Source organism: Pleurodeles waltl, chromosome 1_1 (genome assembly GCF_031143425.1).
Source record: "Pleurodeles waltl isolate 20211129_DDA chromosome 1_1, aPleWal1.hap1.20221129, whole genome shotgun sequence".
Taxonomy (NCBI): domain Eukaryota; kingdom Metazoa; phylum Chordata; class Amphibia; order Caudata; family Salamandridae; genus Pleurodeles; species Pleurodeles waltl.
The window spans coordinates 817,568,226-817,581,652 of NC_090436.1; the positions used below are offsets into that span (position 1 = coordinate 817,568,226).

At 48.0% G+C, this 13,427-nt stretch overlaps 1 protein-coding gene across 1 annotated transcript in view; it reads right to left on the reverse strand.

The window, feature by feature from the left end:
* Nucleotides 1-13,179, reverse strand: part of DMRT3 (doublesex and mab-3 related transcription factor 3) — a 54,560-nt gene extending 41,381 nt beyond the window's left edge. The window contains exon 1 of the mRNA XM_069223897.1: nt 12,619-13,179. Coding sequence (XP_069079998.1) covers nt 12,619-12,961 — 343 coding nt within the window. The 5' untranslated portion in view covers nt 12,962-13,179. The remainder of the gene's footprint in view (nt 1-12,618) is intronic.
* Between the last annotated feature and the right edge of the window lie 248 nt (nt 13,180-13,427).

Sequence of the window (13,427 nt, forward strand, 5' to 3'; positions counted from 1 at the left end):
GATAATGGGCAAATCCTCCATTGTCGTCACTCCAAACCAGTCTGGGTCAGCTCCCACTCCCCCTGGGTGTGAAGCCAAGCTGACTAGAGAGACACAGGAAGGGGGCATGCATTGTGTCAGGTTCATCTGCTTGTGACAGTGTAGGCATCTCTGAAGTGTAACTAGTCCTTAGGCACAGGTCCCAAGCCGTCCTGTCAAGGGAAGACCAATACCGCCCTACACCCAAGCTCTTTGTCCTCTGTCTTGCAACAATCCACATATCACCACAAGGGAGCCATCAGAAAGCAGAAGATAGTTTAATACTGTCAGAAATGCCTTCAGAGGTTTAGACAGGAAGAAGTAACTTTTCTAAAAGTACCTTCTCCAACATAGTCAAAATTTGACTTCACCATTAAATTACATTTTGAATACCTTTTAACATGAATAAGTGAATTATATTTCTAACTGTTAGCAACCTGAAATGATCATTATAAGGTATTATAATGTAATCCAGTGTATTCCTATGGCCAATGCTTAATTCGTTGAAGAATAATACCAAGCCTGCATTGTCTAGAATCATCCTCATGCCTCTTTTATCAACTTCCAGGCACCCCCTGCCCTATTATCTCTCTCTTGCAGGTTCCTGCTTTTTCCCTTTGTTACAGTTTTTCCTTCCTTAGCTTTCTCATTCTTTCTGTGTTATGTGTTTCCTCTCTTGCTCTCAGAAAATTTTGGATGAGAACAAATTTACTCCAGACCAAAAAACTGATTGCCAGTAGGACCCACCGACCCCCAAAGAAGTGCCGGTGGCCCCCACCAACCACCACAGGCTAAACGTAAGCACTGCCTGTGGGGCAGCTAACCTTGTTGCACTGAAAGAGTGTTTACAGTCTTTTCACTGTCAGGACATGTGTAACATCAATGTCTGGTTGCCCTACTTTTAAATACCATGAACTCTGCCTATTTAGCAATACACCCTACTGTAGGGGTGACTTAAAATATTTAAAACGAATGTTTTGGCATGCTAAAAGGGTGATTTGAAAGGTTGAATAGCCAGTTTCAAAACTGCTCAGAGAGACTGCAGTGGCAGGCCTGGAACATGGTTTACAGTGTAGGTTTACAGTAGTCAGTGGGACAGTGAGTGCTGCAGCCCAGTAGTAAATTTCCAGGCCCTGGGTATATGTAGTACCATATACTAGGGATGTATAAGTAAATTAGATGTGCCAATTAATGTATGCCAATTTCAACCTGTTTTAAGGGAGAGCACATCACTTTTTTTCTAGTTAACAGGAGTGAAGTGTGCAGAGTTCTAACGCCAACAAAAACAGTTCCCAGAACAAAGTCTGAGGAAATACCACGAAAGAGACAGTCATTTCTAACACATATGCATTGTATGATCACATGTTCCCACACTAGATGATCATGTATGGAAAAATCAGTCATGGAATGTAAGGTTGGCACTTATGTCCAGGAAACAGTTCATCCTACTGTTGGTCTCAATGTGGGACTGTCATCTTGCTGAAGTCTAAAGTATTTTTCGACCATATGTTAATGGTCAAAAAACAGGCATTTGTACAACACATATAACTTGCTCTTGTTTACCGCGCTCAGCCATTTTGTTGCCTGCATTTTTGCTGTTCAAAACATTTCTTAGTGAAACATTCCCGCTGGATGGATAAATAAATGAATTATTTAATTCATATGGAATAGTGTGGCACATAGAGTTTACTGTATTTTGCTATCCAGTAATCTCATAGTGGAACGTTCACGCTGAATGGATCAATAATTTAAGTAATTATTTAATTATTATGGAATAGTGTGGCCCAGAGGGTTTACTGTATTTTGCTGTTCAGTACATCTCTTAGCGGAATGTTCCCGCTAGATGGATAACTAGATTAATTATTTAATTAATAGGAAGTAGTGTGGCGTAGAGGGTTTCTGTGACCCTGGGGAAAAGGAGTCCTGGGAGGCATGTCGTCTAAGTCTGCCCACATTAAAAACCCTGCGTGTTAATCTGGGAAGCTAATGGTGGCTGGAGGTCAGAGGGTCCTGAAACCAGGCCACATGATTTCTCCGATTGAGACATCACGTTTCCGGACACAGACGCCATGTTGCGTTCTTCCTGTGGACTAGCCTCGCCCGGCCTCCTCTCCTTGAATGGCTTCCCTTAACAGCTAGGCCGCTTCTACTCCATACGTACACGGATGAGGCTTTTAAATTGTGGTTGTTTGTTACCTATACTGAGTTTTCTACAATGATTTTTCAATTTTGTAAATATGTCAGGTGCTAGAAGACTATACGTTCAAATAAGTAAACAAATAAATGAGTGCGTTTGGCTTTATAAGCTGCGCTACGTACGTGCTGGGTATTTGCTATTCTCTCTTATACACCAAAAAGTATGTCTCGCTGACCAAGTCTCACCTTTCAGTGCCCGTCTTCTTATATCTCACCCTCCCGCTGTCTACCCGCTGCGCATCCCAATGCGATACCGCAGCACAAAGTTTTAAGGAATGCTCGAATTAATTATTGTCGTAAAACATTTGATACACAATAACCTGTGCTCATTTTATCCACTCTGCCTGATTACTATCAACTTACGAAAATTATCTATTTATGGTCGATGTCGGAAAACCCTTCATAAACAATACTGATAAATACTTACAATCATACGCACGTTTGTAAAATAGATAGATAGACTGATTCCCTCTATGAGCACTTTGATAGAGTAGAGAATGTAGGTGTGATTTTGTCTCAGTGAAAAAAGATGTTGCACGGTATACTGGTAATTATTTATGTAGCGCTTCCCCACACCAGCCAGGTCCGAAGCGCTTAACATCGTGCCACCTTTCGCGTACTATATGGACCTAATTGTTTCTCACAGGCCGAGTAATACTTGAGAACAGATTTGTACATGTTTCAGTCGCACATTGTACATTACAATCTCATTGCTATTTGCTAATCAAGTGTACCCTGAATGCAGCGAGGGGTTTACATGAGTAACAAGGTCTTCACGGGCCTTTGTACGGACGTTCTTATTACAAACACTTAAAAACGATCTTTATGAACACACTCGTTTCCAACCAAAAAAAATAAATCGTATCTGAGAACTTCTTCAGGCACATGTACTCACCCAGTTCTTTTATTCCCTTTCCAAGCTCGTTATACCCCTGTGAGCAGCGCCCACACCCCCATCAGAGCTTCTATCTTTAACTCGCTCTTCTGCAAAAGACCGCCAAAAGGCCAGAGCGTGACAGGTAGCGCTGCATAAAAGTACTAATTAAACTTTATGACTAAAAATGAGCATCTTGTAGTTGATATAAGGACGCAGACACAGCTGAAAGTTCTCGCTCACCAGCCGCGTTGATGCGCATGCGTGGGCCTGGGAATGCGGGTCCTCGAGAGGGACAGGTGGGTGACCCGGCACTGCCATCCTTTTCCTCTATATGGGGTGACCAGATTTTTAAAATCGGGACAATTAGCAAAAAATGAAGAAGGGCTACAATTTTACACCAACTGAGCGCGCAAGAATGACGGTGCTCGTCAGCAGAGATTTACTGAACATGCACTAAGAAAATAAATAAACTGCACTTTTTAAAACTAGTATCATCCCTTTTAGTAAATTGCATTCTAAAACAGCTAATTTGAAAAAAATAAAAGCGCACCACAAACTCACTCCACCGTCTGTAAAAACCGGGAAAAAACACGAGGCAAATTTCCCAAAATCTGCCGGAACAGCTGGGACCGGGACTGTTCCGGGAAATCCGGGACTCATGGTGACCCTACACCTATGGCGGCTACGCATGGTGTTCACTGGTAAGTTATGCTTCATCGAGTAACCACAGCACTGTGCTTATGTGCAGGGCCGCTTATTGCGCACTCATGAAAATCAAGAATAACTCACAGCCCTCCTATATCAACACCTAAAACTGAAAATGAATGCACGAGCCCAAGTCCACAACAGGCACCTGTAGTGCTAAATATAATGTATAAATATATAAGTCCAGGCGGCGCGGGCTAGAGGAGAGCTGTTGGCCTGGGTGGTGCATTATATGAAATAAAGCGCCCCAAGCCTACACACGGTCAGGACAGGGACACTCACATCCGAGGTTGTGAGCCTTAAACAAGCTGCGAGAGAGAGGGAGGTGGCACAAGGGCAGAGAGAGGCTCCCTCGCGTGCAGCATCCAGAAGAATGATAACAGCAGCACTGATGAGACGAGTTATTAAAGATAATAATAATAATAATAATAATAATAATAATAATAATAATAATAATAATAATAATAATAATAATAATAATAATAATAATAATCATCATCATCAACATCCTCGTTCATATTATTGTTATTATTGTTTTATTATTATCACGGGTACTAATACTACTAAGACTACTACTAATCATAATTATTATAATAATATGTATTATTATTTTTATTGTTACTGTTGTAGTTAATATTATTATTATTATTACTATATCATTAATGGACTCATACTACATTTTATAATCATTATAATCAAAATAGTAAAATAGTTGGGATAATAATAGTCATAATAATGATCATACTAAAAACCACAATAACCCTATGTATAGCACTCACCACAAATTAATTTGTCCCTGGGTGCTTAATTGGCGGCTTCTTCAAGCCCTCCTCTTCTTAAAGTGTAAATAAACATAGTTGTTTCGGTTCTTGTATGTTAATGTATTTTCTTGAACTAGCAAGTAATTTTAAAACCAATATTTTGTGGTTTCATAGTGTTTATATAAACTATTCCAAATTGATATCAATGTTATTTTTGGTTGGGCTCGTGTATTGTTTCTTTTGGTAAGCATGGGGGCTTACAAAAAGATGAAATCAAATTATCTGAAATAAGTTGAAAGTGAATGAACACTCCTATATCGCAGTTTAAGCATTCAGAAGTCACAAAGCATGGTAAAATATGTGAAAGTTATACCTAGCACTTTTTATTGATTTACGTCGGCCGTAAACGCTTATAAAATAATAATTTGCTAAGTGCATAAATGTTTGTGTGTGTATATATATATATATATTTATTTAATAAAGAATTACTCCAACGTGTCGTATACTGGTTTTTAGACTACCTTTTCGCAGATGCTTTAAATGTTGAAGCAGCGAGTAGCGCATAGACGCTAGCCTTGCACTCCGCCTTTCATCCTGCTCGCTTGCGGTTTCTTGGGAGCCACGCTGCTCTGGACAGCGTGTATGAAGGTGAAGCGTCTCCCAGTGCGCTGCGCGGCTCTCACGCTCCTCCGGGAGGCGCTACTCAACTTTCGCGCAGGCACGGGGCAGATTGTCGCAAATGTCACAGTGATTTGGGGTACATTATTAGAGCCGGCGAGAGCACAGCGTGCAAACCCTGGTAAAATCCGCCTCCCGTTACCCGTTGCGGAAGTGATGTGCACTGGGGGTCCGGACTCCTCGGGCTGCAGCCCAGGGTGGGCACCTTGTCACGTATGATGTCTAAGGACATGTGTGTGAGCCCTGGACTGTGCTCTGGCGCACGCGTGACTCCTCGTCTTGTGTCGCAGTTTGCAAGTGAAGGCCACCGGCCTCAGTGCGGTTGGGCCAGGTGCGATTGTGCAATACAATGAGGCCACTTGAGTGTGCAGTGCGCTGCGCTGCGCCCAGAAGAGGCTTTTAGGAGCTACGCTCTCCGATCCGCAGAATCCTGGCTCTTCTGCACCCTCCTCTGTGATCTGCGCTCCACAGACTAAATAAAACTCGGGGTTTGTGAGTTTTACAAAGAAGGTGAGAGGGAGGGAAGCAGACCCTGCCGAGGGTTAGGGGGCTCCGAGCTGACTCCGGTTTGGGGGCCGCAGCTGACCCTGTTGTGGGATAGGAGGGGTCGACGACCAGCCAGCCGGGCCCTTCGGGAAGAACTCACCGCTCTCTGCGGGCACCTCGGGGGAGGGGGCACGCGAGTCCGGGCCCTGTGAACACACGTGCTGGGGGTGCTTGCTGTGGAGAGTGAGGGGTGTCGCCGCTCTTAAAGAAGGGTCAGTAGGTTTCAGGTAGGGTGACCCTGCGTCCCGGATTTGCTGGGACAGTCCCGGTTTTTCACTCGCTGTCCCGGCAGATTTTGGCAAATTTGGCTTATGTCCCGGTTTTTGGAGCGGGTCGACTGAAAACAGTGAAAGTCCCTTTTTTGATGTTCTAAAGATGTGGTAGTTAGCAGATACTTTATAGGTAAGCAATGTAATTAACAGGTATGATACTGGTTTTCAAAATTACTTATTCCTTTCCATAGTGCCTCTTCTGCGTTGAGAGAGCTGTCATTCAGGGGTGCTCAGTTGACTTAAATTGTAGTCCTTCTTCTATTTTTTGCAAAATGTCCCAATTTTTTGTTCGCAAGATCTGGCCAACCTAGCTTCAGGGCGCCCCGGCCCACTGCAGCCAGGTGTCATGTGCCTGCCGGTGCCCTGCCGACACAGCGCCCTTACTTCAGTCTTGAATTAATCTACAGGGTAGTTTTAACTACACAGCAGTTCTCAGGAACTAAAATAGCTCTCCTGGGTCGCTCCCGAGGTAGCGCCTCTCATTTTGGTGCAAGAGCTAGCGCTAAGAGCTGGCCACCGAGTGCGCCAAAGGTTCAGAAAACAGTATTTGTCAAAATTCTTCGTTTCTTCAAAATGATAACAACTTAAGCGTTAAAAATAAAGGTGACGTATTCAAACTGACTAACCAACCTGGGCCAGAGCCAACCACATAAGAAATGGGGTAACGTTCTGCTGGAAAAAACACCTGGACTGGGGAAGATGGGGCGCTTTCAAGGCTGCCTATCCAGTCCAGTTCCTTCAGTAGCTGAACACAGAAAGGAGCTCAAAGCGCTTTGTATAACTGAAGAGGGCGACGTAAGATACATGCTTTGTATTGTGGACAGCAGCATTGTTTTATAGTAAGTCACTTTCTCCTGGGGAGAAACAACGCTCCTGTGCCTTCTAACATACCCCAAAGTACTGCCATGTGTAATCTTTCGTTGCAGAAACCCTCTCAGTCCTGAGGCACTTATACACCAGAGCGGGGTAATTGTGTTTTTTAATTATTCGTGGAACGTAAATACACAATATGTTAAGGAGAGTTCCAACTGGCCACGACAGAAGACAGCAGTGCGCTTGGCACACAAGAGGTGCTATTAAATATATATTGCAGGCCCGCTCGAGGCTTTAAACATTTTCCTTTCCCTGTTTGTCGCATTGAAACCTCGCATCCACCGTATATATCTATATATACATCTCTCTCCCTCTCTCTGGCTCTCTTTCTCTCTGTATATATATAATTAAATACACGTAAAAGATAGGTGGCGAGTGCAGGAAAAGGGAAATCAAATCGAAATCCTCCATACTTGCAACAAGCATTTCAGCACAAATATACAGAAGGGCATATTACAACAATACATTTTAATAACTCACATCGGTATATTCTGCATAAAGCGCCGTGAAATCCTCTTGGTTATGTCAGCGCATAAAGCGCGAAATAAATGAATAGCGAGCGGTCACTTATTTGCTGGGGTTTCGTTAAACAACTCGCAGGGGCTGCTGTGACATCACCTCAGACGCATATTAAAATCACTCTTATTTATAAGAGTCCTTCATAGATAATCTGTTGCTGATTTTTTTATTTTTTATTTCGAGGGTCCTCTCTGAATTTTATACCATGTTGGCGGTGGTTTTTGATAGTGGTGAAACAGTACCGGAAATTAGATTTTTGAATATAATATTGCAATCAATCCTTGTATCTAGGAAGGATTAGCTTCCCTGTCCGTTATATATATATATATATTCTAATTAGCACCAAACACCACGTGAAACTTTGCGAGGAGGCGCTATTTTTCTCTATAACTTTTGGCGGTCGCCAGTGATGTTATGTGACTGCACAATATATGAGGCAACAAAATAAAAATATGTTATTTACTCTGGAATATCAACTTAGTTTTAACTGTCACGACAGCAAGAAGACTACTCGTTGGAACCAACTCTCTATCCACGACCAAGGCACCTGTTTTCGGACAGAGGACCACAGGTGGATACCCTCTCTCTTCTCCTCCACCAATTCCCACTTTATCTCCTCAGCTGGGTCACCTGCGTTCCTCCTATTTAATAAGGGCGGAGATCCGACAGTGAAGTCACCGGCAGTGTTTAGGGTTCCGGTGACAGGCAGAAGTGAGGCCTGGAGGGTTATTTAAGTAAACAGGCAGGAACACACAGATGACCAGGGGCTCTGCCGCCCTGCTCCCCGCTCTTCAGGGGGCTCTTGTGAGGCATCAGGGGTTCTCTGACGTAACTCAGGCTGGAGACGAACACTGTCGGGCGCTGCCTCACACTGCATGGGGCTCTGGTGCGAGGCCGGAGTGGGGCCTGCGTGGTGTTTTCATCTAAACCAGAAAAGGCACAGGTTGTCAGGTGGTCCTGTGGCCCCACAGTACAAAATCTAATGGTCTTGGTTGGGCGCAGAAGCGACTCTGCTCTGTGGGCCGTTGTGTGGACGAGGAGAGGAGGACAGCGAGTGCTAAAGGGAAGGACCTCAGGGTCCCCCAGAGCGGGACAGCGTGTGGCGCAAGGGCCAGGGCTGGCGCGTTAGGCGCTAGGGAACCTGGTTCGAGTCTCTGCGGCGGCGCCGCGCAACAACCTGTGATTCTGGACAAATCATCTAATTGCAAAAAAAAGAGAGAGAAAGCTGTCAGGCGATCGCCCCGTCCCCTCTCCACACAGTCCAAGCACGGCACTGTATATTTAAAAAATAATGATTATATATTAATTTCCATCATGCTATTTATTATTATTGTTGTTATTCATGCTGCTGAACAACATTTATAGTCTTGTAAAAATTCAACGGCACATTAAATGTTACATTTTACAGTGTCACCTTGATGTGTCCATATGCGCCCGGTCTGAGCTGGGCGCCCCGGTGGCATCAGTATTCCTCCTACCCACGGTGTTCTCACCTGCATTTTGCTAGCGCCCATTCTGAGCGCGACCCTGTCAATGAATAGCAAACAAGAAGTCCCAACACCCTGCTTAAACTTTTTTTGGGGGGCGGCAAGGTTAGGCCTCTAGATTCCTGCGCATAAGGTGCGCCCACTTGGAGGCGTCAACAGGGCACTATGCCCCCGCCCCATAACTTCCCACATTTCAGACTGAAGATGTGCCACTCTGGAGCAACCCAGCCCCAACTAAACAGTCTGTGAAAAGCACCAATTGCCCGTCCCGTGCCGGCAGGCGCTGCTGGTGTTGAGGGAGAGAGCACCACGAAAGATGGAGTGTACACTTGGCACATGCTTTGCTTGCACTGTTTTTTCATCACTGTGTAAAACTGGAGCTCTTAGAAACCGGGAGCGCAGGTTTTGGCGCTTCATAAAACATGATTCGGCCACTCTGTCCAGCTTGGATGCGTTTAGTGGCTTTAGATCAGGGGCTGTGCCATGAGGCCCCTCGCCACAGGGTCTGTGCGGGCAAAGCGCAGTGCTTTAGATGGAAATGTAGACGTGCGGGCACTCGGCGCTTTAGAGTACCCGTTGGGAAGTACGGTTCCTTTCCCAGTAAGTGTATTGCCGGAATGCTGAGAAGTGCGGCTACTCTGCCTTTCAAATGAAACAGGAGTGGGTACTCAGTACCGGACAGTACCTGTCCATTTAAAGCACTGGATAAAGGTTTGGTGCTGACCAGGGTATTAACGACCAGTGCAGGGAACTAACGCCTGACCAACCACCAACCAGACCTTCAAATACTCACCTAACCACGGACACCAATCACAAGATTGGGATGGAAGCATACTCCTCCTCTCATCGGGAGTCTCTGCCAGTCTGCGGTTACCACACCGCCCGCCACACACACACACACACAGCTCCTTCTCTTCCTGTCACTGGATGCTCGAGCTTGGCATTACCGCCTTCTCTTGTGTTTACCGGATGTTCACAGCTCGCATGCTGGCCCCTCAGAAACTTCAGTCACGGTCACTCTGCAGCTGTGAGCAAACCCGGGGGAGAGGAGAGCGCATCACTGACCCGACCCAGCTCCAATGGTGACCGGGCAGAGCACTTCCGGCGTAACCCACGTGCCACCGCGCTGCGGCCACCAGCCAACCCACTCAGCTAACTCCGCGAGCCCCTGTGGTTACTAACTCCCGAGAGGGGGGAGTGATGCAGTCATGTATATGTTTTTTGGAACTGGCAGTGGGTACAAAGGAGAATACTTAACTCGGTACAAGTTACAATATAAAATGCTCGTTGTGTTATTAGCAGCATTGGTGAAGATGTTGGTCGCGTACACCATAGTGGAAATATGTTATAGACAAGAGGAACCGGCCTTCACACTCTGTTGACTGAGGTGTGTGTTGGGGGGGAGATCGAGTTTCACATTTTCCGACAGTCACTCGGACATGAAGTAGGGTCTTAGGGGCCAGTGGAAAGGGAAAGGAGTGCCGGTTGAGAGAGTGCACTTAGAATGTAGTGTTTTGTAAATTAACCATGACCTTCAAAATGGAGACGTGTGTATGTGTGCGGCTGTGTGTGTGTGTGTGTGTGTGCGGGTGGGTGTGTGTGCGGGTGTGTGTGTGTGCGGGTGTGTGTGTGTTTCTCTCCGTACATAAAAATGCCAGGTGAAATCCAACTGACACCTTACCATACTCGATTTAAATCTCTTGTAACCAACTATTTGTTAAAGAATATATTTGTTAGGGGTGTAACGTCCAAAACACCCCCCTACACACACAAAGCTACACCCCTGACGTTGGAGTATAGTTAGAGCAAATACAACTTTTCAATATTGCGAGATGTGTGGCCTCGAGCGTCACTGGAAGTGTGGCGTGGACGTTGGGGGGTTGAAATAATATTTTCGAGAAAACGTGAAGTGCGCCAATTACGGTGAATCTTGAAGGCCCCAACAAGCCCCGCTGGAATGATGTCAATCAACAAGTACTGGAGGCGCTGGACGCCCTTGGTAGAGCTTCTCTGGGTCTGGGGTGGGGGGTCGAGTCTTACCCACCGTGACCACGACAACAACTAAATATAGCGCCACCTCCTTCATAGCGCTGGTATCTCTGACTGCGTCTTTGGTCCTGTAGCTGAGATGCCCCACCCTCCCCTCCTGCAACACCTTCCCCGGCCACCCTACAGCTCGAAGAGGCGGGTAGGACAAACACATAGCTTTGCTGCAGCTCAGTGGGTTGTGCAGCAGTTCAGAGCTAAGCTTTTAACGGTGAAACGCCTCGCTGACCCCGCACCTGTCTCTCGCAGACATTTTTATTTTGCAGACGCCTCATTTCAACCACAAGTATTTTAAGAAAAGTTAACACAATCGAATTATGTAAATTATACAGTACCCCACATCACCGAGGTGTGTTCAAAGTCATGCTGTCATCAGCAATAGCACCGCTGGTAATTCTAGCAGTGCCTTGGGGCAGAGCAATCCATGGAGCAGCAGGTGCAGTGGCACCGGGCCCAGGAGGTTGAGAGCGCACTATACCTTATGGCCGTCTTATTATTACCCAGCGGGGCAAGAGGGGAATTTCCATTGCTTGGATTTGGTTCCACTGAACCCTGGCAGCGCCACTGGTGCCACTTTCGGGCTGTTTAGCGTGCCTTCTCCCCATATGTGCACCGCACCCTACTCCCAGGCCGGGCTTCCTCTCGGGCTGTGCCAGCCGGGCAGAGATCTCCTCGGGGTGTGTCCCCTCTCCTGTGTTTCTGTGCCCAGCGATCTATTCCCAAATCTCTCTCCCTCTCAGGTGTGCCCAAGTGCCGGGAGGGCTGGTCTCGCATGTCGGTGCATGGGCCGCTTTTTTAGATGTTTGTGGCCTGTTATACTGCCCAAAGGGCCGGGTTTTGGTGTTAATGTCCCTGATATGACCACAAACATTGTCGAGCACGGACAAATGCATGCGGTATCCCATGTTGTGCATACCTGTCAGTGCTTCTTTGCAAGTTCAAAACTGACCCAATTTACACATTTGGGCCACTTTTTTAGTTAATCGGTTCATATGTGAGGGCACTTTCATTCTGACGCTCGGGTCTATTTTCTGTCCCGGGCCGACCCTGTTCTTAGCTGTGCATACCCGGAGTCCTTCCTCCATCCTGTGCCCATCCCCAGCTCTGTCTAGAGCTGCCGCTCGCTTGTGCTCAGCCACCCAGTCCAAGTCCTGCCCTCTCCCTTGTGTTGTGCTCTTCTTAACAAACCCGTGCCCAAGACCCGGCAGTGTATACGGTCCTACCCCCAGAGCTGTGCCCCTCGCCATTTGCACCAGTGAGCAATATCACAGACCGCGCCACCCAGCAGTTCTCTGCTCCCACAGTTATTACACCCCCTCCCATTCCCAGCTATTATCTCCGTAGCTGCGCCCATAAAGTACTCAGCGCAATGACTCCCCTGTGCCAATGCCATACTCGGGGAGCTGTGCCGCTCTCCCCTGCCCCCAGTACCCCTCCAGCAGCTGTGCACAGTAATGTACTCAGGGTGGCGTCCAGTTTCTATCCCATGCCGTGCCCTCCAGGTGCGCCCTGCTTGCTCCCCCGGGTGTCCTCTTTACTCTCCTGTGCCCCCATCCTCCTCCTCCTCTCCCTCCGTACCCCAGGCTGTTGACCCCGCGTTCCCACCACCCCTTACTCCCTCCCCCCTCAGCGGCGCTTACCTGCCGGCGGGGCCTTGGGCGGCGAGGTCTCGGCGGGGCCCCCCCAGCGCACGGGCCCCAGCTCGGGATGCGGGCCCCCGGGGGGCAGCAGGCTGTCCAGGCTCTCGGTGGCCTGCTGTCGACGTAGCGCCACCTGCGCGGCCATGACCCGTTGGCGCTCGATGATGAGGATGCACTTGTCGCAGGTGCAGTCCTTGAAGCGGCAGTAGCGCTTGTGGCCCTTCAGCCACGACAGCACCCCGTGGTTCCGGCAGCGTGCGCACTTGGGGGTCCGTTGCAGTGGGGGCCTCGGAGGCGCCACGGGCCCCCCCATGTACAAGTAGGGGGGTCCATAGCCGTTCATTGCAGCGGCGCCCCGGGATGAGAGGGCGCCCTGGGCGGCGGTCCGAGGAGTCCGAGTGAGGTGGAGGAGGGAGAGGGGATCAAGTGGGGAGCACTTCAGGGGTACCCGGGCCCCCTTGAGGTGCACTGCTTCTGTCCGCTCCTCTGCCTGCCAGTGCGGGGAGGTACTGGTGCCTGCTGCCTCCGGGCGCCGCTTGTGCTCTGAGCCCTCCTGGCCAATCCCCTCCTACCTGCCCTCTCCTCTCCCTGCCCCTCCTCTGCCAACCTGACCTGCTATGTCTGCCTCCCCCTCCCTTAATGTCCTTCCCCGCTCCCCTCTCCTCCTGCCGGCTGTGTCTGCTGCCACCTTTCTCTGATATACATCCCTTTGTTAACCCTTGCCCGGTTGGCCCTTCCCCCGAGAAACAACCCGAGAGCTGCCCCCCCGCCGCCTCCTTTACTCCTTCTGTCCTCCTATACCTCGCGCC